This window comes from Cucurbita maxima, unplaced genomic scaffold (genome assembly GCF_002738345.1).
Source record: "Cucurbita maxima cultivar Rimu unplaced genomic scaffold, Cmax_1.0 Cma_Scf00031, whole genome shotgun sequence".
Lineage (NCBI taxonomy): Eukaryota > Viridiplantae > Streptophyta > Magnoliopsida > Cucurbitales > Cucurbitaceae > Cucurbita > Cucurbita maxima.
In genome coordinates this window covers 2,499,008-2,525,736 of record NW_019272047.1, presented here as the reverse complement: position 1 = coordinate 2,525,736, position 26,729 = coordinate 2,499,008, and the positions used below count along the sequence as shown (strand labels likewise).

The following is a 26,729-nucleotide window of genomic DNA, read 5'->3' as shown; positions in this document are numbered from 1 at the left end:
TATCCGTCTTCACTACGAACTGTGATCCCAAGAGATACTGTTTCCAGACTCGGAGGCAATGGACTACAGCTAGTTTAATTAATCCTTTAGTATTACTTTAATTTGAAATTAGTAATTCAAATTGATTGTTGAATCAAAACGAAGAAAGACAAAATGTTGACTTCATTTAATGGAAAAATCCATGTTAGTGGAATTTTGAGGTGTCAAAATTTGGTTTAACCAAACTTGCATGCTTGCCAAATAAACCCCACAAATTTAAGTGTAATTTTGAGTGTCAAAATTTGGTTAACTCAAGCATGCTTGCCACATAATCCCAAACAATTGAGTGTCAAAATTTGGTGATCTCAAATTCTTGATCATGGAACTTCTCCCTTGTAAAACCTTGAGAAAAACTCTCCCAAACTCTTTCTTCATATATACTAAATCCCTCCCAAGTTCAGTCACTCATCGGATTCCACAATCCGTTCTAAGGCCTGAGAATAGTGGAGAAGACACTAGTGATGGCTTGAAACCGGTTTGTGAGAAAAAAGAAACTTGAGCGACAAAAGATTAGTATTCAAACTTATTGAGTTTTAATGCTTTTGAACATGTTAACTAATTCACCTTAGAGTGCCTAAGATTCAAATTGCTTCCGCATCTGCATGTGACATATTGTGGTTCAATATTTTTAAATCACATTTTAACTTTCATATTAACAATAACCTGACTTTAATCGAATTTGAGTTTTAGAAGTATTGAAAGGCACTCTGGCATTCACACGTCACTTCATGAAATAAATAAAATAAAAGAGTGACATGATTTAAAAAGATCTAAAGCAGAAATTCTTTCGAAAGCTCTTCTCATATATGAAAGGAACCAGTTTCTTGCAACTCATATTTGTGTCTTCTATTTGATCGAAAATCGAAATCACTTGTTCCTAATCCGATCAATTTCTTCTGCTCTTTCTCTCTGATTCAAGCGAGGTTTATTCGGAAGATAGAACAAGCAATGGCGGAAAATGGTATAAACCTGTTTAATCCAATTTTGTTGTAATGCTTTACTCCTTGATTAACCTGCTTAATCCAATTTTGTTGTAATGCTTTACTCCTTGATTCGTACATTCAGTCCATTTTTCCTTTAGATAATGGATTTCATTTCTTATTCGAATATTTTGTTTAAAGGTTGTTTGATTTTGTTCTTAGTTTCTCTCGAGGAGTTCCTAGGAACTGCAGTCGATGCCGCTAAGAAAGCCGGAGAGGTTTTTTTCTTTTTCTTTCTTCGTCTCTGTTCCATTTGCTTCATTCAGTCTGCTGATGATTCCTTCAATTCCATTTGATTCTGTGGTTATTTTAAGGTAATTCGTAAGGGATTCTATCAGACCAAGCATATAGAGCACAAAGGGCAGGTAATCAATCCACTGCTCCTTTTCCCCCTTTTTTTTCTGTCAAAATTGCTTAATGTACTGAATTATTTATTGGCACATCTAGATGGTAGATTTGTATGCGAAGGAAGTAATTTGCTATTGAATTTTATCACTGATTGAAGTTGTGGAGAAAATGATTTGCTATTGAACTCTTTCACTTATTGAAATCTTATTCAAATTCGTATGCTCTTTAGAATGTTGCGAGTCATCTGAATGGTTTCATGGAGAACAGGGGAGGGATAGAAATGAAGCTAAATTTTAGTAGTAATTACATTCCTAACTATACTATTTTAGAATGCTCGAGTGTTTACTATAATATTGACAATTTACTGGTATTCACATGGTTCAAAGGTCGACTTGGTCACTGAAACTGACAAGGCTTGTGAAGATCTCATATTTAATTATCTCAAGGACCATTACCCTTCACATAAGGTCTAGTTCTTGTAACTCCTTTTAAATTCCCCATTATGTAGGAAGAAAAAGTATACTTTTGTTCATACTCCTAAATTGTTCCAAACATGCTACCTCAGTTCATTGGGGAAGAAACTACTGCTGCTTTTGGTCATACTGAGTTAACCGATGAACCAACATGGATTGTCGATCCTCTTGATGGAACGACAAACTTTGTTCATGGGTACCCATCCTTGCTTGCAATTTAGGTTCCTTTCCTTTATGTATCTGTTGCTTTTGCTGACGTTAATTCCGCTACATGACAACTTGTAGGTTCCCTTTTGTGTGTGTTTCTATTGGTCTGACCATTGGAAAGGTTCCCACGGTTGGAGTCGTCTACAATCCAATTATTGATGAGGTGAGACTCGCATGACAGGAAAATGATGTTTGATACTATCTCAGGTTCCTATATTTGTTTGGCAAAGTTCAGCTTTGTGATTATCTTATATTGCCTATAGGGACACAATGTTGCACATTTTTCTACCGTTTGACCAACGTTTTCCATAACCTTATGTAAATGCTGTTGGCTTTGATATGATCAAATTGACCTGTTTATCGTCAAATATGTGAAATATGTTTATCTTCCTCTCGAAGTGATAAGGCAACCCTAATCATCAGCCCCAACGATCCAAGCTTTTGTTGAAGCAAGAACCCTTGAATCAAAGAAATTAATGTCTTTTTATACAAAATTCAGATCAACCAAGAGATAAGACTAGAATTAGATTATCTCTTAAAATCAAAGATCTAGAAGTAAGATTTTGAACCTTGTTCTAAATTGAGTCACTCCACACTCGAACTTGATCATGATTGAATAGCTCAGATGCAATCTACCACAAGAATTGTATGAAACTTAGAAATGACAAAAATGATGCTCAAATTTTTTAGGGTGAAAGTCTCAACTTGAGAGCTTAATTTCATTCATTAAAATTATGTCTTTTACATAATAATTTGTAGGTATTTATAATTTCTCCACAAAAAAAGCTTTCAACTCGTCGAATGCCTACTAAAGAAGATAGTGGCTATGATTTACTCCCACTAACCTTTAAATCTCCACAAAAAAGTTATGGCCACTTTGACGAGTAATTTCCCACCCTTTTTTTCTCACTACAAGAAATTATGAAATTAAAATAATAAATAAAGTTTTCTAACAAATTATCAATAAAGTGCAATTTATAGCAATTTCATCCGCTACTTCAACTTTGCAAATATTCACTTCCGAAGCTCCAAATGGTCCTTCCTCAAAACCAGCTTCTAGCACATGAAATAATGGTTGAACCAAGCCTATCCAATTTTGTAGACGAAGAATAGATGCTTGTTGAATCTTCTTGGTCTTGGATTGTGTAATAGGTTCAGTTGAACATTTGGAACACCATGATTCTTATGAAAGAGACTTTTACATTGTTTTATTATCCATTTCTTGCTGAGCCAATTGTATTAGTTTTTTTTTCTTTCATGGTCTCTAGCTTTTTACTGGAATTCGTGGAAAAGGTGCCTTCCTTAATGGTAGGCCTATTAAAGGTGAGTATGTGGCATTTCAACCTCTCTGAAACTTTGAAATTTTATATAATTTATTTCTCTCAAACGCCTCATTTCTTATTTTTCAGTATCCTCCCAAGACGAATTGTTGAAGTCTCTTCTTGTATCTGAGGTATCTGTATCTCCTTAAAAACTGGTTAAATTAGTCAATGTCTTTACTGATTATGAGACTGCCATGGGCATCACTGGCACTTCTTTACTTTGCATTTCTTGTGGAAATGAATTAAAGTTTGTAAAACTGCATTCAACGTTCTGAATAGATTGCAAAACCTTCAGTCCCTATTCACATTTCTACTAACTCTCTTCATGATCTGTACCTTGATGTTCTGTTATGGATTATCTTTGGGCCAAATGCTTATCTGATAAGTACGATAGCAATGAATATGGCAATCATGTTCAAAAACCTTAGTTTGTAGAAATATTTTCTTAACCCTGTAAAGGGTCCTCTGTCAATTTTCTTCTCATTGGCCATTTCCAACTCCTTGAGTTCTCATCTCTGAAATCCTTCACCATCCCTTAATTTTATCCACCCGAGACCACATAGGGAAAAACACAATTCAAATGCTGCCCTCGAGTTCTCTGTCAAGTAGTGATTTTCTTTGTTTCATATCTATAAGCATATACTTGCATTAATCAATATATACAATGTTTGATAATTTTATCTACAATTGGCCAATCTTAGACTTTTGACCAAAATAAAAGTCGATCATAATGAATATGTACAGGTTGGGACCAAACGTGACAAGTCGACTGTAGATGCTACTACAGACAGAATTAATCGTTTGCTTTTGAAGGTATAGTGAGACCTTAACTCTGTTCCCTACAACATTCTGTGATCTTCACATTTATGTCAACATCTTTTTCGTATGTAGGTGAGATCAATTCGGATGAGTGGTTCCTGTGCGCTGAACCTCTGTGGGGTAGCCTGTGGAAGGATCGATTTGTTTTTCGAAACTGGTTTTGGAGGTCCCTGGTACAACATACTAACTTATCTGTTCATTGCTTGTCTGAGATATCACAATCATAATATTTCATTAATTGTTCAGGGATGTCGCTGCTGGAGCTGTTATTGTCACCGAAGCTGGTGGGCTCGTGTTTGATCCGTAAGTGGCATTAACATGAGTCCTGTCTGTTAAACTTTTAACGCTACTCCGACAAGCAAACACTTTTCTAACTGAAATACAGAAATACAAACAAAAAAAAGGAATTTTTTGTCAATCAGCTGATGCTCGAGTAATGGAGTTCTTTTGTGGCTAGTCTTATTTGATAACTATTTTTTTTTGTTTTTTATTTTTTAAAATTGGAGCGTATAAACACTACTTTCACTTGTCTTGTTATTTACCTTCAAAAATGTTGTCAAAATCCGAAGTAAATTTAGAAAAGTTGTGTGTTTCTTTGAAAACTGTGAAAGTGTTGGTAAAAAAATTGTGAGAAAACAAGGAAGTCTTGTTAACTTTGGTTTTGATGGATGGATGTTAATTGTAATGGCAGATCTGGCAATGATTTTGACATAACATCACAGAGGGTAGCAGCTTCCAATCCTGTTGTGAAAGATGCATTTGTGGAGGCTTTGGGGATGTAAGAATGTAATGGCTTTAATAAATTCATGAGTTCTTCAGCTTTCTATTTGTTGGTCATTCTTTCTTGTTTTACTCGAGTGTTTTTACAATACAGTTCAATTAGATTACTGTAATCATGAGGATCCACTAAAAGGAGAAATTATGCAACGCAACCTTTTTAATAGATCATAAGTTTGAGAATAGGATCGTCTGCCAATCACTGTTTTTGTCTCAGTTTTGAAGTCATTATTTTAAGTAAAATTTCACATAGTTTCCTGGTTTTATAAGTCCAATTTTAGTACATGACAATTTATGATTCGAGTCTCTCGAAAAGTAGGTCATTACATCAAAAAGTACCTTTCCCAGAGACGATCACACCAAAGTAAGCCACCATCAATCTATCTTTTCTGCCTTATCTTGTCATCATACCCGACCCAAGTTGAAATCCTCCCTCTAAGAATCTATTACAAGCTCTCTTACAGTTGGCTAGATGCTCAATTGAGTGAGCTATGCCCCTAACAGACATCTTTATCCCAGCTTGCTCTAGGTCAACCTAAATCTCTACCTACCTTGTAATCAATGCTGATGTGTGAGTCGTTTTCCTATTCAGGGTATAGACCACAATATTCACTTTACCAAGATGGTAAAGGATCTCGATGTTGTAATCCTCCTAGTTCTAACCACTACCTTTGCTTCATGTGTAGCTCATTTTGCGTGAATAAATATTTCAAGCTTTCATGGTCGGTGAAGATCAATATTCTCTCCATAAAAATAATGGAGCTATATATTCAACATAAAAAATTGATACCAACTATATAAGTCATGAGTTGTATAGTTGCACTCATAGTTCTTCACTTTGTCATTATGCATCAACCTTTTCCGAAGTGTCACTATTACTCCATTAAAGTTCCATGAATCATCTAGCTTTGTTATAACATACTGCCATCCTTAGTTTCTCCTTAAGACTAATATTAAGATGGCTTTTAATAATCTATAGGTAATGATTTCTAGAAAATATCATGAAAGTGAACAATAACTTTAATAACGGTTGTTTTGATTTATAAGTTGAAGTGTTTACGAGTCACTTAAAATGTATAGAATTACGAGATATGTCTAATTTTTTAAAGGACAAGTAGAAGAATATACAATGTATAGATATATATAGAGTATGCCTTAAGACACGTGTCTATGACTATGGTGCAAGTGAGAGATTATTAGAATTTAGTCATAAAATCTAGTAATTAATTATTTAAATTTTTTAAAAATAATTTTAATTATTTTATTAACCATGTAATATTATCTGTCGAATGAAAAATATAAGAATATTGGCAACATCCTACCATTATTAAAATCCATAAAATGCTGGATCAAAGTTGTATAAGGATGGTTAGAAAATAAATTTTAAAAAAATAGAAAAATAGCAAAATGATTCATAAACCCTCAATGTTGAAAAATTTTGTAATAACCAAAATAAAAAATAAAATTTGTCCAACTTCATCCATTGAGGTGGTTTATAGCTAGCCGGAGAATACATTTTCTCACGGCTCCGCAGTTCCTTGGCTGATCTAGCATGCTCGAACCCTTTCCTAGTTCCAACTCTTCAGACGCGTTTAAGGTTACTCCGACTACTTTTTAGTTAATTTAAATTTTTGAATTTAAGTTTAAATTATTTTAGGCAAAGTTAGGTAAATCAATTTCCATAGTACAATTCCAAGAAGCTACGTTAAGCTAGCATCAGTATTAAGGGAGCATAGTAACTTAATCCCGGTTTCAAAATTAAAATAGAAAAGGCTTGGAAAGCTTACGCACTTGTTGGGTTTGGACATTACAAATTCTCCTTTTCCTTACAAATTTCTGTCCCCAACAGTGGTCTAATCTAGGAAGAGCTCGGGATAGGACCCTCTCACATCCTTTTTCAATTTCTAAGTCTCCTTGTTATCTTGATGGTTACTCCATAGGGCTTTGACCAAAGGTCTCCTTATTGTGCAACCACTTTACACCACGAGCCAAAATCCTAGTAGGTTTCTTCTCATAAGATAAATCCTCTTGAAGAAGGAGTGCCTCATGTTTTATGATAGTGGGTAGGGCCTGGAGTGTACTTCCTCAACATGGAGACATAGAACACATTATGCACGATAGTAAGAGTTGGAGGTAATGCCAGTGTGTATGCGCTAGCCTCTATCCTCTCTAGGACCTATGAACCTCAAACTCAACTGGCTCTTCTTCTGGAACCTCAACACCCCTCTCCTACGTTCCAAGGTCATTTCTATGGGAGTTTGTGTCATTCTTCTGTTGGCTCTATGCGATAAGTATTCTTTGTCTAATCTTCTACGCTGCTGCATTAATAACATAAACTAACTCCAGTCTCAAAAGTCGGTTGTGTACCTACCTTTTCCTAGAAAATTAATATCTAACACCATTGCCTTATAAATTCTCAAACAGTGTCATCTAGATAGTCACTTGGTAACTGTTATTGTAGGCAAGAGGCAGGTGCTCATTCGAGCAACCTATGAAATCCATTACACAAGTTCTTAACATGTCCTCCAGAACCTGATTCAACCTTTCAGCTTATCTGTTAATTTAATGGTGGAAAATTGTACTAAACAACAGTTGCATATTCAACGCTTTTTGCAGACCCTTCCAAAAGTGAGAGGTGAACTTGGTGTCTCAGTTCTACACAAAGAAAACTAACACACCATTGGAAGAGATTTGACCTTGTGTTCTAGTCATATCAAGAACTATGTGAAGAATATTCAACCATCGGAGGAGTTGGAGCAAGTAGATTAAAGACCGCTATAACTTTCCCCATATTTTCTCAATGAAAGTTTGGTTAGCCCTTAGTTTTGTTTAATTCTAAATAAATTAATATTGATTCCAGTAATTTTCTTGCACGAACGAAACATTCATTCCCATCACCTATATCTTAATATGTGTCATCTTTTGAGCGCTAGTCGTAAGATCCCCTAATGATGCCTCATAAGCTCCCTATCCTCTTGCCATTCTAGCCTCTTGCCATTCTAGGCCCTTAAATTGTGCAAGACAAGCTCCCCCACTAAGCACACCTGTAGCTCTTTCAATAGTACCATTTAGTGTGCCACGAGCGCTAAGTGGGTGAAATTGCATTCACATATGCTAAGTAGACTTTCGTTAGTCGAGGTGAGCTCACGATTAATTGTTGTGCATCAACTGTCCCTACATAGACCTAGTCGTCACATAATGTCATAATCAATCCTAAATATGGGTCAAGGACCAAGGAAAAACAAGTCATAGAATAAGGCTTGCTAATAAGTCATGCATATCCTCTAAGTCACATAACACTTAGTCCATATATAAATAAGGTGATAAGTAGGTATTCCAATATCCTAATATGCTTCTAGGGGCATAAACAATATTAATTCATAAAAATTATGCATATCTAGCAAGGTACATACAAATCAAGTAAGGTACGATAAATCATATCATGTTAGAGTTCCGACAAAGTTTTTGGATCAATCAAAGTCAAATTATGCATAGCGGAAATCCTAAAACATGCAATCAAGTTAAACCATCATTATTCATAACCATAGGCCTCTCTATTCATTTTCATGTCAAATTCTTCTTAATCATGTTAATAGTTCATGTGTTTGAGTCATAGCTGATTCTAATAAGTATTCCTTATAAAAAAGTATGCAGAGTTACTTAATTGGTTGACTTCTTGAGATCAATTTGGGTCATGTTGAATACAATGGTCCAACTGAACCGACTTGAATTGAATCAAGCGAACCAATTTAGAACGTCTCAAGAATCGTTCAAAATGGCTGGAGATAACTCACGCTGGTTCTTCTCTTATAGGCCTCACGAACATATTTTTTTTCTTCATTGTTCTTATAGTACTCGTAATGTTGAATACAATGGTCCAAGATTCATCAAGAATGGTTTAAATGGAGGGTGATATTGCCATTAAAATCCTTAGAGAAACTAAGAATTTCACCTCTACAACTTATTCATGAATGGTCGGACCTTCAATTTTTTTAGTACATCAAACACTATCAATAATGAGTCAAGGAAGTATTTAAACAACTTGTTGATTACTTCCATAACTGTGGTAGGGATTTTAGGATTTTAGTCCATTCAAAGAACAATATCATAAACTGATAATGCTCGTATTTTCTCTTAAACACAGTCTTAGGTATATCTTCCTTTTGACTCCTCAACTAATGGTATCTAGAACATAGGTCTATCTTGGAGAATATTATGCTAGTGGATGCCTATTCTTGATGTTTACCCATTCAACTCCCAATACTATATACACAATGGCAGGAACCATCCTTCTCTTAAACAAACAACACTATGCTCTCTAGAGCGACGTACTGAGCCCTATGAAGCCCCCCTTTCGAGTAGATCCTACAACCTCTCCTTAATTTCCTTTGGCTCGATTGAGGTCATCCTATACAGAGTCTTCAAGATTGAGGTCATCCTGAGCTTGAGCTCAATCATAAAACTAACTTTCCTCGCTATCACTTATGTTCTATACATCTTGCCAACAAGTCCCAAGCCCTGTGGCTAACTAGCTTGTTCTCCATCAATGCAAAGATAACCTTCAACATACCCTTAAAGCTCACTCCCTAACTTAATGTTGTGATGAGTGAGTGACTTGATATCACTTCTCGATTGACAATAATTAATGTAGGCATTTTTCTCTACCAACTATCCAAAGGCAAGTATTATATCGAAGACACAAATATCTTGGACGATTAGGACTATATCGGGATATTGTTCGGATACTTCTACTTTTCTAGCCTTAGAGTCCTCTTATGCTAACAACACCTCTCTGAGCCGTGTAGACACGACAATCTTTACTCTAAAAGCTTTATTCCAAACCATGTATGTAACGACCCTAAATTTCTACATATTCAAAGTCGCTACTAATGTCTCATGCTCTTCTTATATGCGGAAATATAACTCTTAAAAGAAAATATCATCTATAATATAAATGTCGAAAATATTTAAAACATCTTCTCTAGAAAACACAGCCATGGTTTTACGTGTTTAAATAAAAAAATACTAAAAATTAGAGAAATTAAAAACAAATATAAAATAAGTTAAAACGATGAAATGCAAAACACCTTATACTAACCTAAAACTAGGAATTTAAATATGAGTCTACCCTATGCATGTGCCACAGTCTCTGCTCGCGATGCCACCACCATCTGTACATGTGCGCCTTACCTTGGTTGAAAAATGATTTGGCACACAGCCTGAGTATTTCGAAGAATACTCAATAAGTGGCCCCCATGCAAATGCAAACCATGCTCTTGGGACCTATCTCTATTCTCATCTAGGGGTGGCTTCCAGTCTCGGACAACTATGAATGTGTAGTACTTCCACCCACACCTGCAAGTATGAATCCTCAGGTGGGCTCGCATACCCCCTCGACCATCTGTGGACAGCTAATCTGTAGCGACATCCGGAGGTCAGCGAAACTCCTGGTGTCATGCGCCTCATGAACACCCTTGTCATCATATTGTGTGTGTCCGCACTCATCTTTTCCAGAGGAAGAGGAAGTAGCCCTATACTTATGAACATACCACATGCATGAGGTCCCTCTTCTAACACAACCCTCTAGTCTATCTCTTTGTTACATAAGTAACACATGGTCATTTGATATTTATATTAACATCATTTTCATGCCTTTAGGGTTGTGTCCTGTGTCGGTCTATCGACATGATGCAATATGACACTCATCATCATACAACATGCTCAATATAGAGAACATCGTCATATTTAGATAAATATCATGCAATCATCATACTCGTCATATTGTCATCAAGTGCATCAAGCATATCAAGTCCGTTATACATCGTAACATATATATTACGCACATCATCATGCATCATAACTCATACATCATCATAACTCATTCATCATCATGTACTAGTATACGACATCATGTGACGCCGCTCATACAACATTATATACTAGTATACGGCATCGTACGATACCGTTCATCATCATCATAGCTCGTACATCGTAAATTGTAAGTCATACAATTTCTAGTTTATCCTATAGTAAGACCACTTATCTAATTAGCTTCAACTGGTGTCACCAATTTATCCTTAATGAAAGTTCGTTTTTGTCATTTGTATCCAAATCAACCTAGGTCGACCAGTGACATCAATTTCAAGTTCAATTCTCTATATTTTACAATGTTTCATGCATTAGACTACAAGCATGTAAGTCACCCATCAGAGTGCATTCGGGTTTCAGGGTGCACTTAGCCTCTCATTGCCTACTTATCATGGTGCACATGTTATCATCATGCTTATTGCACAAGTCATGGTGACCTCGTACGTCTCGAGCTCTAGAAAAGTTTAACCGGCATGAAGAAGTTGTTGCTCACTATAAAGTGACCCATTAATCTCCCTAGATCTCTAGTGTATCTAATATTGAGCACTAGCCAGGAACTTTCCTAACCAACGAGGTACGTTTAATCATAATGGAAGTCCTAAAATATGCATTCTTATTAAACCACTCAAAATCCATAATCCTATGCTTATCTATCTATTTTCGTCCTCAATTCATTCATAAATCATGCTAAAAGCATATGTCCTAGTCGATTTTTACTAGTATTTCTTGCAGAAAATTCAAATAGTTACTTACTCAAACGTGTTCGAGACCTTGATTTTCATGCTTCTTGAACTCCAAGTTCTTTGAAATGAGTGAATATTAAGGAGTGAGAGAAAATTGAGTGAAAATGGGTCTAAAAGCGATCCAAAATGATTTAGAACCTTCTCCATAAATTGAATACTTGTTTCCACAATAGAATGCTTGCAGGATGTCTAATTAAAAAGCATACAATGTTAACAAACTCCATATTTCTTTACTAAAAGCATTAATTAATTAAAATCTTGGAATACGAAGAAATACCGCATGAACTTTTATAAGATCCTTACCTTATTAAAGGAAGGATTTAGGCACGAATTGAGGGCGAAGTAGAAGAAGCAGAAGAGAGGAGAAGCCCATTCGGACTCAAACTTAAGGATTTGTGGCCAATTTGGAGCAACTCTTTCAAGGGTTTCCATCCCTAGGCTTTGATCTTAGCGTTATCAAGCTGAGTTTTGGAGAGAACATCGGTCATTTGTCGGTTATTTAGTCCCAAATATGAATGCATTTAATATAAAAAAAAAAAAAAAAAATCCGCTTCATGAACAACCATGAGGGGTCTTCCCCTAGAGATGATGAGTGCAGACGTACACAATATAACGATGAGGGTGTTCATGAGGTGCATGATGAGATTATTGGCTAACTACCACGCTTAAATGATGGTGAAAGTTCTCTATTTATAATCATTTACAAAAAAAATTATAGTAAATTACAAATAATATGGAAATAACAATAATAAATGAATATATAATACATTTACATTTAATAAAACGGCAAATATGGTAAGTCGTAATGTAAGTCAAATATCTAGATATTTGCTTATAATAAACGGTCAAATATCCTTAACACCCTTTTGCAATCTGAGTGTCGGATTTAAACAAATGTAAAGCTTGGATATGAAAAATTCAAAGAGAGGTCGAGAAACACTTTTTGGGAAGATGTCAGCAACTTGGAGATGGGAAAGTACATATCGTGTGCGAAGTTTGCCAACGATGACAAGTTGTCGAAGAAAATGATAAGCTAGTTCAACATGTGTTTGGCCCACTTGTGAGAAACGAGATTAGAGTTAAAAAAAAAAAACACTTTTGTTTTTCACGTAAGATTAAACCTACTAAATAAGTTCTATTGTTCATGAAATTTTAGGAGAAAAATCAATGCGACATGATAAGGTTATTATGAAATTTTGGTGACCATTAAACTATGATAATGGGCTCAACAAGAGTAGGTGTAAAATGACTAAAATGCCCCTATAATTATGTACCACCTATATATGACCAAAGTGGTCTCTAAATAGCATGAATATTGATAAATAGCATGAAAATTGATGAGGCTTATGTCATGGTCTAAAAGGATTATACAAAGTTACAAGACCATTAAAATATGAGGAGGAATTAAACCCAAATTTGAAGTAGTAAATGACCAAAATACTCTTATGAAAATTCTGAGATTTTTCAAGATCTTGAAAGACTCAAAATACTATAAAAATGTATATGAAGCTCATTTACAATATGGGGTAAGTTCGAAAGATTTTAGGAAATTATGACAACTACAAAATGACATAATGACATGTACGTTTATTTTTCATGACTTTGAAATGATGAGGTTGAATGTTATCATGAACATCAATAGCATTATTCAACACTCAAAGTTATCACTTGTAGATTGTTGATGATTTCCATGGGTCCAAATTTATGTGGTGCACTGTAAAAGGATATCAAGAATGTCCAAACATCTTCACAAAATGTGATACTCGTTAAAACAAAATGTGATACTCATTGAAAAGAGTGTATGAGCAAATACTATTGCACATTATTTGATATTCCTGGAAAGACAACAGATGGATTAAAACTCGACTCGATTTGGTAGACGTGTCTAAAAAGAAATAAGACAACAAATAATAACAATAAACTTCATATAGAGAATGAGAAGCTTCAGATATTTCCCACGGCAAGATGAAACCTATCAATTTCCTAATAATTCTGGAAAGCATTCGAATATGAGATGAACAAACAATGCAAGTATATTCCAAAGAATCCAGCACAGTAACTCCTCCAATTCATCGTCTAAAAATAATAGTAATAATAATACACTCAGTTGTTACAATCAGCGTTTTGATTGAGCAAGAACATGATTCAGGTCAATGCTTAGTCCCAATCGTTCAACTCATCATTCTATGGAGTAGAGTTCATCATCTTACACAATTTCAAGGAACAGCCAGCCGGCCATCGTCAACCATGGAGTTCAAACTTATGGGATCAAACAGAAATCAAAGCCCCATCGTACGATACCAAAAAACGGGTTATAATTATAAGGTGCAAAAACAAATAAAATAATCAAAATCTAGTACCGAACAATGTCCTGGAGGCAATCGAAAAAGTGAGAGATCTTGATCTTCTGAGCACCAGAATAGATGGATTCTGCTCCTCCACCACGCTCACCTTGAGCAGCCATCTCAATTAACATGTACAGTTTCTTGATGGGCATCTAAGGCAGAGTAAAGGCTCGAGTTAAGAAGGTGTCATAAAATGATGATTTCTATTGAAATAATATCTATTCAATTATTTACAGTATTCACATGAGATTTATTTTACATTGATTAAGAATTTGAAAAGGATTCATTCAGCGATGGAAAGAGAATATGGAACTATTAGGCTTTTCTCAAAGAATTAATCAAACCCAAGGATCTCGTTCTCACACTAATCGAGGGGGGATAATGGAACCAGTTCCATTTTTACTCAGATGTTGTATTAAATCACTCATTATTGGGCCCTGAAGCTTAATACTATTTCTTAAAGCTTGAATCGTTGATTTGAGGATACAATATATTTTTTTCATTGTCTGTTTTTCCATTTCTAAAATATACTTCTTTAAGAAAAAAAAGGTAAAACTTGTTAGCTGATATTCTTTTTGTTCATAAAAAAATGTATAATAAGTTTTAGCCACATATATATACACACACACACACAAAAACAGTTCTTCAACAGAACTAAACTAATACCAGTTAGTAACCTATCCAACGTTCAAAAAATAAAAACTCCTAAATGCTACTTGCACCAATAGGTTTCTTTGTTTTGTTATGTACCAATAGGTTTCTTTGTTTTTTTATCTACCATTGACCTATGATCCCTAAAATCGATTCAAGTTTTGAAGACTAAAAAAGTAGTTTTTTTAAATAAAAAAAAAAAACTAGTTTTTGAAATTTGAAATTTGGCTAAAAATTAAAATGTTTTCTTTAGAAAGATGAAAACCATGGCACAGAAATGATGATAAAAACAAGCACAGTTTTAAAAAACCAATTGGTTATCAAACGGGAAGTAAATAACTATCAAAGAAGAACATACATCGCCGACAGCCTCTGCAGCAGCATCCACGTCATCGTCAGCAAAAACATTCAGTTGTTGCATCACCTATGATAAGATGAAACAGAGAGCATTAAGAGTTTAATACAAATCTAAATAATTGAATCCAAAGAAGAGGAACCTGCGTATGATTTTATAATTTCCAGACTTAGAAAACGAAGTATACTTTTAACTAATATTTCAATTAATATTTCTCCAATAGGCACACGCACAACAAGCAACTTTCACTCTTTTCTCGCACAATTTTTCATGATTATAGGTAAGTAGAAGCTTCTGAGAACTAACATGAACCGCAAAATAGTAATTCATGCCACATGGTACAGCACCTGTCTTTAATACTACAAGTATATTTAAAAAATGGCTGCAAATCTGAAAAGAAACAAAAAGGGTGCAAGAGTACTCAAAACTTACCTTCTTTGCATCATCCGCTTTCAGTGTCGGAACATGGTAAGTGACTGAGAAAGCATCACAAATACCAACTGAATCTAAAAAGCCCACTTCACTAGTTGTTCCAATTACCAGAAGCTTTTTACCCTGGAAATGTAATTCAAATGATATATCGATTAGTAACTATCAGTAATGTTATAAAAGACTGCCACGGATGAAAAGTCAAAACCTTAAGGCAATTTGTATATTTGTATTCACATGAAATATTAACTTTACCTCCCAGCTTCAGGATATCTACGTACCACTAATATTGTATTCCAATGAAAATGAAATAGTTGTGAATTAAAAACTTCAGATGCAGAGAGTTGACAGAAACCTTGGGAGGAAGTCGTTTGAGAAGAACCATCAGTGCTTGAGACATTAAATTTGAAAAACGAGGACCAATGGCAACATATTCCAGTAATCTGTAATAAAGCCACTTTAATATAAGAAAGACTCAATGGCGAGGATACTAATAAGTTCATCACTAGGAGGGAAATGTAGAGAGATGATTGTCAGAATCAGCATAAGTCACACCTTTCAATGTCATCGAGAATGATAATGCTCAATGGAGACTTGTATGCATCCTCAAAAACCTATCAAACAGTGAAACATCATATAAGTCCCTTCGAAAAAAATTGTGCAGGCGATTAGCCAACAATTCAACATAACTGTCATACAACATCGAACAGACTACATAACTATCGGGCAGGCATAAGTTTGCTTCAGTTTAAACTTTGTTCAATAACAGTAAGGTGAGTAACAAGCTAACAGCCCTAGAAACACTGTCGAACCTTGACAATCTGTGCGCATTTGGTGCTCTCAAGAAGGCCAATCATTGATTCAGCTGATATCTAATCATCAAATAAACAATAATTAACCTAAAATCAGGTAATTCAAATAAACAATAATTAACGGAAAATCAGGTAATGAGACAGAACAGAAGGATGTAAATGCATGCACAAGGAATGGAAAACTCAACACATTTGAAAATAATAACTTACAATTTTGACATACGGAAACTCACTGCGGATACCAACTGTGGCTGCCATTGCAGTTTTGCCACTGTAGATAGGTGAGGTCTTTTAGCCAAAACTAACAAATAGAACTTATATATACTAAAAAACTTATATTACAGAAAAATAATAATAAATGAACAAATAAGAGGTTCGATAAAGCATACCTGCCACTTGGGCCTTCAAGAAGACAAGTGACAAGAGGACTTCCCTTGCTCACTTTAACTTGCTCTACAAGTAGCATCGCTCTTTCATAAATGTGTTTATGTCGTCCACCACACTCAACTATTCCATTGAGCCTACAATTTAATTAACATAGTATATTAAGGACTAATATTTATAAATTAAAAAAAAATAAAAATCCAACAAGGTTTAAGGGTTCTAAATAACTTGGAAAGACATATTAGCAATTCAAGAGGTTGTCGCTCCTCCCAGAAATGAAAAAAGAAAGAGACATAGAAGTAATTGAATTAATTCTCCCTTATCAAATACAAAAGTCATTCTAATTCAAAAAAAGAATACAAAAATACACAAATACAAAAATCATACATTTAAATGCAACAAGCAGATGTTAAACTACCACAAAAGTATTTGACTGCGCATAATTTACTTAAATATTCATGTGCTATCAATTACTTCTGAAAACAAATGGTTGAGATCTTCCCCCCAACTATCAAATATGAGCAATCGGAAAATCTCAATGTGGATTTTAAGGTCCCAGTAAAGGGATCTATCCAGGTCTCAGGTGATAATTATGAAAGATAATGTCAATACCATTACGCAAGAGTATCGACAATACAAGACCCATAATTAGAGTTTCTAGATTGATGCACTGTATACTTGTGCAAAAATCAAGCGTGACCAACTCATGATAGATACCATCCTACATGAGAAATTCAACGTGAACACCTGAAGCTTATAACTTGTCACCAAATAACAACAGAACTAACCTCCGATATACGATGAAGAAAGTACTTGAGTGGTCAAAAAGGAAAGGCTTTTATGTTCTCTTTCATATATTTATGTATCTTTCGTAGAAGACATAAGAATAGTTTTTTCATCTTTTCCTTTTATGAAATTTTGCTTTGAAATTCTTTATCAATTTAGTATCCACTTGGTAATTCCAAAAAAGACGCCATTTTGGAAATGTTCATTTTCAACTTCAGGATAAGTAGTGTCTGCGACCACTTGAATGAGAAACAGAGACTTTCATTAAAGAAAAACCAAAAGGCCAGGGAGACCAAGAAGTCCCCTTCCTACGAAAGGATAGTTAAAGAAACAACTCAATTAAGTTGTGGCTGAAGATCCCAAATAGTTATAAGTTTTCCGTTGAAGATTTTTGTTCCCTCACCATATGTGCTACCAATGGTGGGTAATTTTGTGGGAAGGACTAGGTGTCTTATCAAATAGTCTGACAATTTCAGAAGTATTTGAAACAAAATTTTATTTAATTAAGTGGGATGGGAATTTAAACCACTGACCTATTGGTTGGAGTTATATAATGTCTAAACTAGTTAAATTATGTTCAGGTTAACAGAAAAAAATGTTAAAACTTTTGAGATTTGGTCTTATCCCTTGAAGTATTCAAGATGCATAAATTCTTTCACAAAGTTCCTGTATTCTACCCAAGGGATTCGCCGCCATCTTCTCTTGTAGTTATTTATTTATGGACAAATTACATTGATTTCAAAGAATATAATAACGAAAGGTAATTTGTAAAGTAACCTGCATCTTTCAAGGTCGTCTGTTGAAGCACCGAAAGCAGGAACGATTTCTTGGACTGCGTTTAGAAAGTCACTCATTGTAACCTTAATGCTCTCTTCATCAACTGGCTTTGTGAGGTCATCAAGACTTAATTGTCTATTCAATGCGTATGATACTGCACTTTTTACAACCCCTTCAATTTCAGCACCACTGTAGTTCTTTGTACGAGCAGCTGTCAAAATAAATAAAAATAACTCAGAAGTCTTCAAAATTATTATCCTCAACCATCTATTGTGTGTTTAAACAGTACAGTCAAGAAACAATCAAATCAAAATTTCAACATTGCATCTCCCACCTTGGTATTCATAAAAATAGAAAATAAAAAATAAAAAAAATTGACTCAAGTCTTTTTCATTCAAGATTCAACAACTTTTCATATAGGATTAATAAATTATGCAGGAACATACAATTGGTTAGACTCCAATAGAAACGTTTCCAAGAGAAGAGATTTAATAGGTATGCCAACTATTTGATTTAGCAAGCAGCAATATTTGGCTGAAATTTTCTTTCCACCAGGTTTGAGTATCCAATTAAACCAATCCTATCTTTTTCTAGAACTTTAAATATTTGAGAACATGTTTATGCAAAAGTCACAATTCAACGTAGCAAAAATTTTAAAAAGAAAAACCCATGAGTGAACTTCACATATCTCAATTAAAAAAATTCATTCAAACCCAACTGATTAAAGATTCTAAACCAACCATAAACAAATTTAAGATGGGTAGGATAAGAAGCAATTTACTATAGCTTTTTTTCAAGATAATTGGGATTGTGTGAAAGAGGATCAATGAAACAGATATTTTGGATAGCTCTTTCATTGAATTTTTGTTTGTCTTTTTCCTAAGGAAGGGGCAAAGAGGATTAAGGACTCCAAACCAATTAGTCTTGTGACGATTTATAAAATTCTGGATGAAGTGCTAGCCAGTAGGTTAAGAAGGGTCTTTCCCAAGACAATCTCTGATTCTCAGGGGCGTTTCTAGCTGAAAGGCAAATCCTGGACCAAGTCTTCATTGCAAATGAGGCCATGGATTATAAGAGTAGTAAGCAAGAGGGTATTAATCTTAAGATTGATTTTGAGAAAGCCTACAATCATGTGGATTGATATTTTTTGGATAAAGTCCTGGAAAGAAGGGATAAATGGAGATCTTAGATTTGGAGCTGTATTAGAATTGTCACATGCTCCACTCTTGTTAATGGAAGACTGGGTTAGAATTCATACTGGAGGACTGTGTCAAGGTAACCCTCTACCTCGTTCCTCTTATTCCTTCTTGTGTTAGATGTTATGCACAGAGTCGTTTCTGTGGAGGGAGGCAACATTCAAGATGGCTTTTTGGTTGGGAGGGATTAGCTTTCATGGGCTCATCTTTTGCTGGTTTACTTCCTTTGTTCGAGTAGGGAGGAAGCTTTTGTGAATCCAAACATTATTATTATTTTATTTTATTTTTTTTGTCATTCCTTCGAGTCTATTTCTGACTTAAAGTTCAGAGGAAAGAGTTTGATTCTAGGCATCAACTGTGATTCGGTGAATATTGGGTGAGGTTGGTTTCCTTGTTCTTATTTAGCTCTCCCCCTTGGTCACCATCTTCACAATTTATCTTTTTGGAACCCTCTCATTGTTAAGATTCAGAAATGTCTAGCTTCTTGGAAGAGGAGTTTTTTCTCTAAAGGGGACAGACTCACTCTTATTAGCTCGTCTTAATACTGCATTCTGACCTACTTTCAATCCTTGTTTAGGATCGCAGTGTTGGTTAGCAAAACTTTCGAGAAGCTTATGAGAGAATATGTGAGAGCTTTGACGAGGGGAACAGGTCTGATAGAGTATGGTGGGAGGTAGTGGCTAAACTTGTGGACCTTGAGGGGTTAAGCATAGAAGCTTAAGGGTCCTAAATGAGGCTTTATTGGCTAAGTGGCTATGGTGTTTTCCCCCGTGACCCAATTCTTTATGGCATAGGGTCATCACAAGCAAGTATGGGTCCCCGTCCTCATGAGTAGCCTTCGAATAGAACTGTCAACAGTACTTCCAAAAACTCGAGGAAAGTTATGTCCAATGTTCTTCCTTGTTCTCTTCATATATCTAGTGTGTGGAGGGTGATGAGAGGAATAACTACTTTAGGGAAGATAAGACATTGGAGTATACCATCTTTCATCAATAAGGAATGGTCCAGTGGCATCCGTTATTTCTTGTTCTAAAAATTATTTCACCCTCATCTTGAGTTTTGCCATCCATTAACCGAGAGGGAAATGATGGACATTGTTAGCATTCTTCCCTTGGCCGAGGGTTCTTCTAATCATCATGGGAGAGAGGAAGGTTCTTCCAGCAGATCTTTTTTTAGTCTTTGGTGAACCCCACTCCTTCAAATCAATTGGTCTTTTCCTTGTTGTGGGAGGTTAAAATTTCAAAAATGGTGAAGTTATTTACTTAGGAAGATCCTTCACAAAAGAATTAACCTAAGAAGCACGGATAATTTAGTTTGGCTAACGAATGTTGGACACTTGAAACTCCAACAATTATTAGACACATGCCAAAAACTTGTTAGCACAATAGAGATTGTTAGATACCAGTGGTACAAAGTCAATATAAGTCTAACAGTCGTTAGACACACATCAAACACTTGTCAAGTATGCTAAATAGACACATAATAATATAGGATAAAGTAATAAATTTTGAGAGCAAAATACAACAAACTAAGCATATAAATACATAAACTTAGTGACTTAATTTCTTTTTCGTGTAAAAATGATATATATTATGCAAATATAAATTACAATTAATGTGTCTTTGTCGTGTCCGCGTCCTAGATTTATAAAAAAAAAAACGTGTCACTGTATATGTGTCCATGTCTCATACTGTATATGTACTTCTTAGGAATTAACACTTTAGATCGTATTTCGAGGAGTTGAGGGATTCCTCTAGTTTGATGGGTCCGTAGTGGTGCATACTTTGCAAGGGTGCAGGTGAGGACTTTGCGCACCTTATTGGGAGTTGTCATTGCTGGCTCAACTTGGGATTGCTTTTTCGAGTAGTCCAATTTTCAAGCAAATCTAACAAAGAGAAGTCTGCTCAATGGTTGAGGTGTTCCTTTTTGCTTGCCTTTTCATGTGTCTTGCAGTGACTTGTGCAATTTTATGTGGTTTTAGTTAGAGAGGAACAGTTGAGTTTTCAAAGGATTTGAGAGGTCTAAGGAGGATGTATGGACCCTTATTAGGTTCCCATGTCTCTTTTTGATCCTCGGTCATTAAGTCTTTCTATAATTACCTCTAAGTCTCATTTTAATCGATCGGAGCCCATTTTTGTTTTAGTTCAGCCTCTTTATTGAGGGGTTAGTTTTTATATCTCCTCATCTTCCTACATTTATTCTCAATGTTCAATATTCCAACCAAAAATAATGCAATTTAACCTCAACAAGATATCGTCTCATAAAAAAACAATATTTTTAATATTTTACACATTTCCTTTATTCAATTCCAACTAAATTATTGAGTTGAAACATTTTTTAACTTGACGATGGATTTAAAAATTAAAACCTTTAAAATAATAGAAATATAACTTTAAAAAATAGTGCACTTTAGAGAACTAAATTATATTTTTACCTTAAAAGATTAAAATTGTGATTGAACATACCAATATCTTGAAGATTCACATCAGGAGCAATAAAAGAATTTTCTTTCATTTTGTTAGTGTGAATTTGAAGAATCTGTAAACGGCCATTCTCATCCGGCAGGCTGATTTCAACTTGAACTTCCAATCGACCTGGTCTGTAGAAGCAGATATGCTTAATCATAGAATCATTAACAAAATACTTTGAAGAAAAGAAAATTAATGCTTAAGAGAAAGAAACCTCAAAAGGGCTTCATCAAGTAAATCCTTTCTGTTAGTCATGCCAATAAGTAGCACATTGTTTAGTGATTCTACACCATCTATCTGCATCAAAACGATGCCTCTTAGACATGATGTCATCATTGTGATAAAAATAAAGGATAAAGAAAGTCCTCAAAACGAATTACTAAAATTAAATCTGCAACACAAAATTTCACACAAACCTTAGTGAGTAACTGGTTGACAATGCTATCATGAACTCCAGTTCCGTCTCTAGTTGATCCCCTTGCCTGCAAACATATTGCGAGAAAGTGAACATGTAACTTTTGGCATACATCCCGATATATAAAAAAAACAAATGCTCAAATGAAAGAGAGCCAAGCCTGGAAAATGAATGCATTATTGATTACAATCTGTGTTCAGTTACTATTTTATAGATTAAATTAGATTAATTCTTAGTTTTAACCACTGAAATAAAATTACAGAAGACGATTAGATTCAATAATAGCCAACACCATGAGTCAACTCTTTGTTTACCCAACATAGCTTTTTTCAACTATGAGAGGAATTAAAAAGATCTAGTGCCTTTTCTCAGTCAGGGAAAATTCTTTGTGAATCTACACAGAAAAAAAAATGGAAGAAAGCTACAATATACTAAAACAAACGCATACCTTACAAATAGCATCAATTTCATCAAAGATTATGACATGCAACTCACTTTGGTCTCCTGTCTTGAAAAACAGCCGTCTTCAAATTAACAAAATTGAAATACTTGTGTTGAAGTATCTGAATATCTATAGTACCACCATTACCGTGAGTCCTTTGATCATTCTCCGCATCAGCAAAAAGATCTCTCACATTCTTTTCAGTTTCACCAACAAACTTGCTCAAAACTTCAGGGCCATTGACGATCTAATAAAGTTGAGAACATGTGTTTGTGTGTGTGAGAGAGAGAGAGAGAGAAAGAAAAGAAAGTTTGATCAGATGTTAATATAGATGATCGCAATTGGCAGAGAATAAGATTCAGAGCCGTATCATTAAGAGACCATAAATAAATTGACCATTGAAAAGATGTAAATATTGACGATTGCAAATGCAGGAAGAAACTTTGTACATGCAAAATCAAGAATGACTATGCTTGAGCAATGTGGGTATTTATGCCTCCGAGGTCTTAGTTCTCACTTCTTTATTTTTTTCAAACCAATAACAGTCAACGTATTGTTATCTTTTCATTCTTTTCATTCTTTTCCTTTAGGCAATACCAAAATATAAGAGATCTCATGCACTAAAGTATACATCGGAAAAGAGAAAATGGAATAAGGATGCTAAATGTGGAGAATGATATGAACCTAGGAGGCAAAAAATACTCTCATTTTTGTTTTTTTCTTTTTTAAGAAACCAAGCATTCATCAAGGAAAATGAAAGAATATACAAACATCAATAAAATATGCTTCAAACATAAATGAATGGTTGAGTTGTGTATTAACCTTTGGTTCTCTCCCATTCAACATTTTTCCAATTTGACGGGCAATCAGAGTTTTGCCAGTTCCAGGTGGTCCATAAAGCAGCATTCCTTTTACATGTTTGATGCCCAACCTGTCCCAGGTATCTGCTTAGAAACATGGTAATAACAAGTAAAGGAAGTAAATTTCATTAATAGATTATTACTTGCTGGTCACGTGAGGAGGAAAAACACGAGAGGCAAAAGCTCTTCGAAATATGTCAGCAAACTCTTCACTTAATCCACCAATACCAAGTGCCTGAAGGTTAAATTCCTTTTGCCGAAAAATGTTACTACTGGCAGCTTCACGCTGATTTACTATCTGCAGAGTACAAGGGAATGCATCCAAGTCAGATAGACATAGCTAAAAAAATTAATCATCCATGAATAGTACACTATAGAAATCGAATATAGATGACTATCATGTCAACGTCCTTAGGACTCCCTTCACAGTTTAAAATGAGCAAAGAGGAAACAGAAAACACATACGGAGAGGCAAGGGAACTTTCATTGCTAGAGCATTTAAGCCAACACATGAAGCAAGCACCAAGAAAAGTTCCAGCCTAACTACAATATCTAGGACCTGTTCTCAGGTACCTTTTTCAATTAAAAGTACAGACAATGAGGGCAGACAACGTAGTTTTAAACTAGACTTGTGATGACATAGTAGGAACTTGTTAATAATTGTATCTACATTTCTATACTACAAATCTAGGATTGACTTTTTGCATTAGAAACAATAACGTCGATAAAATTAAAAACACAGAGAAGTGGGAAGAAAATTTCCTGCACAATAGAAAGTACAGGAAGAACTGCTAACTGATGCAAAGAAAGGTTAAACTATAGTTTTAGAAAGAATAATTAAGCTTGCACCAAGTAGCAGCCACGTAAATATTATTAATCCATAAAATACAACAATCCAGTGTCACAAACTTCATGCCATTTCATGGCTCTAAATGTAGCTCCTTCTAAGATAATCTATAAGAGTTGGTTAATTAATTATTTTTAATCAAATGAGTCAGTTAATTAATTGTAAGAGGGTAAAGGATGAAGACCAAGAAGATAAGCTTAAAATGAAATGGGTATAATATTCTCAAACAAAAAAGCTTGGAAGGAAATGGATGAACTTTTTCTAACAGGTGATCCGACCTTTATACCACTTCCATTTGATGTTTCAAATATAAAATAAGTATCATTTGAAATAATCCCCCTTTCAACACCATTGGAGTTATCTTGCCCTTCCACAACAGCTTGATTAACGGTGAAGATATAGTTAGTACCATGGTACTCAAAAGAAGCTCTTTGCCCTGCTGTCATTATCTGCATGCAAGCATAACCAGCAACTCAGTAAGGTATGGCCTTCCAACCTTTTTCTGTAAGATATCATATATTATCAACACCTAGATGAGTAACTCAAGATAAACTACATTCTAGATAATCAATATTTCCCTTGCAGATAAGTTAATTATTTAGTACATTTTAAAATAACATAATGATGGGAAAGATCAATGAATCATCAGGGAATTTTTCAAAAGATGTCCCAATTCATCTGCCATCACCATATCACCGTAGAAACCTTATGACATGTTATAATGGGGGGAAATTAACACAATCTACAAAAAAAAACACTTAGAAATTATCAGCTGGAAGGTTACCAAGTAAGAAAAACATGCATATCCGGTAAGTTAAGCCTCAAAATCCTACCTGGTTGATAAATCTCTTCCTCAATTGGTTAGACAAGAGAACAGCATCGACCTACAAAAATATAAGAGGAATAAAACATTAATAGACTTCCTTGACGATAAGCTTAGAAACTATCCTAGGTCAGGGGAGAATAGTTCAAATTTGATTTTATTCTACATACCTGCTCACTTTTGGACCCTTTTTTAACAAACTCCAATTCCAATCTGAGTAATGCCAGATTGAAATCATCTGGCGGGATAAATCTAAGAAAAGATCAGTTTGAAAGCATTATGATTACTGAAACAGCTGCAAAAGAAAAGAAAAGAAAAGAAAAGAAAAGAAATAGAGTAAAGTACAGGCAAAGACCTGGCCGCAGATATTTTGTCCCCAGTTGAAACTCTAGCATGACGACGCTGAATAGCATTTAAAGCAATGTAGCCACTGCCAATGCTTCCGTGAGGAGTTTTTCTCAGTCAAGAACACAAAAATAAAATAAAATGAAAGAGAACCCTCACCATAGAATATGCACATACTCTCCCTTTTAACCTAGTATAATTGAATTTTACTAGTTACCAATTTCCATTACAACCTTTGCTTGATTTAGTAGATAACAAAAGCAGTAACAAAAAAAACTAAACGAGCAGTACCATAAATGTCAAAATTGTCATGCAGAGCACAGTGGTTTTCTCAAAGAACAGGCAATAATCTCAGCTGATTTAGAAGTAGGATAATCCATAGCCTTATACGACGCTCTATCCATAGCCACAGATTAAGCTTTAGACGAGCTAAAACCTCACCAAGCTAATGAACTATGCTCATTGAAAATAAGGCATAATTAAAAATTAAGGCACCGTAAAACAGGATATACACCTAAGAGAAGGAAGAGTAAAGCGAGAATATAAGAATCAAAATCCGAAAATTGAAAATGATTGGGTAAAAGTAAAGAAATGGAAAGGATATGCGAGGGAAAGAACAAAGGAATCGGCAACCAACGCAAGGAAGAGCTTAGTGCCAGGGACGGCGTAGTTTTGCAGATCAGAAGCGGAGCAGTAAGCAAGATTAGTGAGGGCGAGGTCCGCCGCCGGTGTATTGGTAACGATCATGGTGGCCGGAGCAGTTGAGGAAAGGCCGAACCGACCAGCCATTTTCCCGCGAGCTGTTTAGATCCCTGCGATCGCCAAGGAGAAAGAGGCAGAGACTGAAGATGGAACAAATCGTGCAGAGAAGACGGAGAGGAGAGGGAAGGTCCTTCCAGGAAAATATTCACACGTAAAAAATACTTTTCAAAAAAAAAAAAAAAAAAAAAAAAAATTCTAAAATTAAAAAAATTAAAATAAAATAAAATAATTAACAAACAAGAAAATAAAGGAGGCTAATATAATTTCTTCCGAAAATTACCTTTTTACTCCTAAAAATTTAAAATATCCTCAAATTTTTAAAAACGCTTTATTATTATTATTATTATTATTATTATTATTATTATTATAATTATTATTATTATTATTATTATGATTATTATTTGGTGGACATTTTAGTTGATTAATTTTTTTTTTTTTTTTTTTATTTGGTAAAAG

At 34.8% G+C, this 26,729-nt stretch overlaps 2 protein-coding genes across 2 annotated transcripts; one reads left to right on the top strand and one right to left on the bottom strand.

Annotated features, from left to right (window-relative positions):
• The first annotated feature begins 745 nt into the window (after positions 1–745).
• LOC111466554 (inositol-phosphate phosphatase-like) lies at positions 746–5,150 on the top strand. The gene is made up of 13 exons (XM_023111262.1): positions 746–763; positions 872–1,000; positions 1,182–1,237; positions 1,334–1,384; positions 1,754–1,834; positions 1,933–2,036; positions 2,126–2,210; positions 3,316–3,370; positions 3,457–3,500; positions 4,114–4,182; positions 4,261–4,361; positions 4,435–4,491; positions 4,880–5,150. Exons 2-13 carry the CDS (start codon positions 988–990, stop codon positions 4,968–4,970), a joined length of 807 nt encoding a protein of 268 aa, XP_022967030.1. The 5' UTR covers positions 746–763; positions 872–987; the 3' UTR covers positions 4,971–5,150.
• Positions 5,151–13,586: 8,436 nt separating this feature from the next.
• LOC111466302 (vesicle-fusing ATPase-like) lies at positions 13,587–26,331 on the bottom strand. The gene is made up of 21 exons (XM_023110898.1): positions 26,116–26,331; positions 25,522–25,617; positions 25,337–25,418; positions 25,177–25,227; positions 24,622–24,792; positions 23,640–23,794; positions 23,459–23,567; positions 22,784–22,883; positions 22,643–22,698; positions 22,196–22,261; positions 21,994–22,076; positions 21,777–21,910; positions 18,116–18,326; positions 16,558–16,689; positions 16,379–16,439; positions 16,169–16,228; positions 15,912–15,970; positions 15,712–15,799; positions 15,360–15,482; positions 14,931–14,996; positions 13,587–14,073 (listed from the first exon to the last, which is right to left on the bottom strand). The coding sequence occupies exons 1-21, from the start codon at positions 26,298–26,300 to the stop codon at positions 13,930–13,932; spliced, it is 2,232 nt and encodes a 743-aa protein (XP_022966666.1). The 5' UTR covers positions 26,301–26,331; the 3' UTR covers positions 13,587–13,929.
• Between the last annotated feature and the right edge of the window lie 398 nt (positions 26,332–26,729).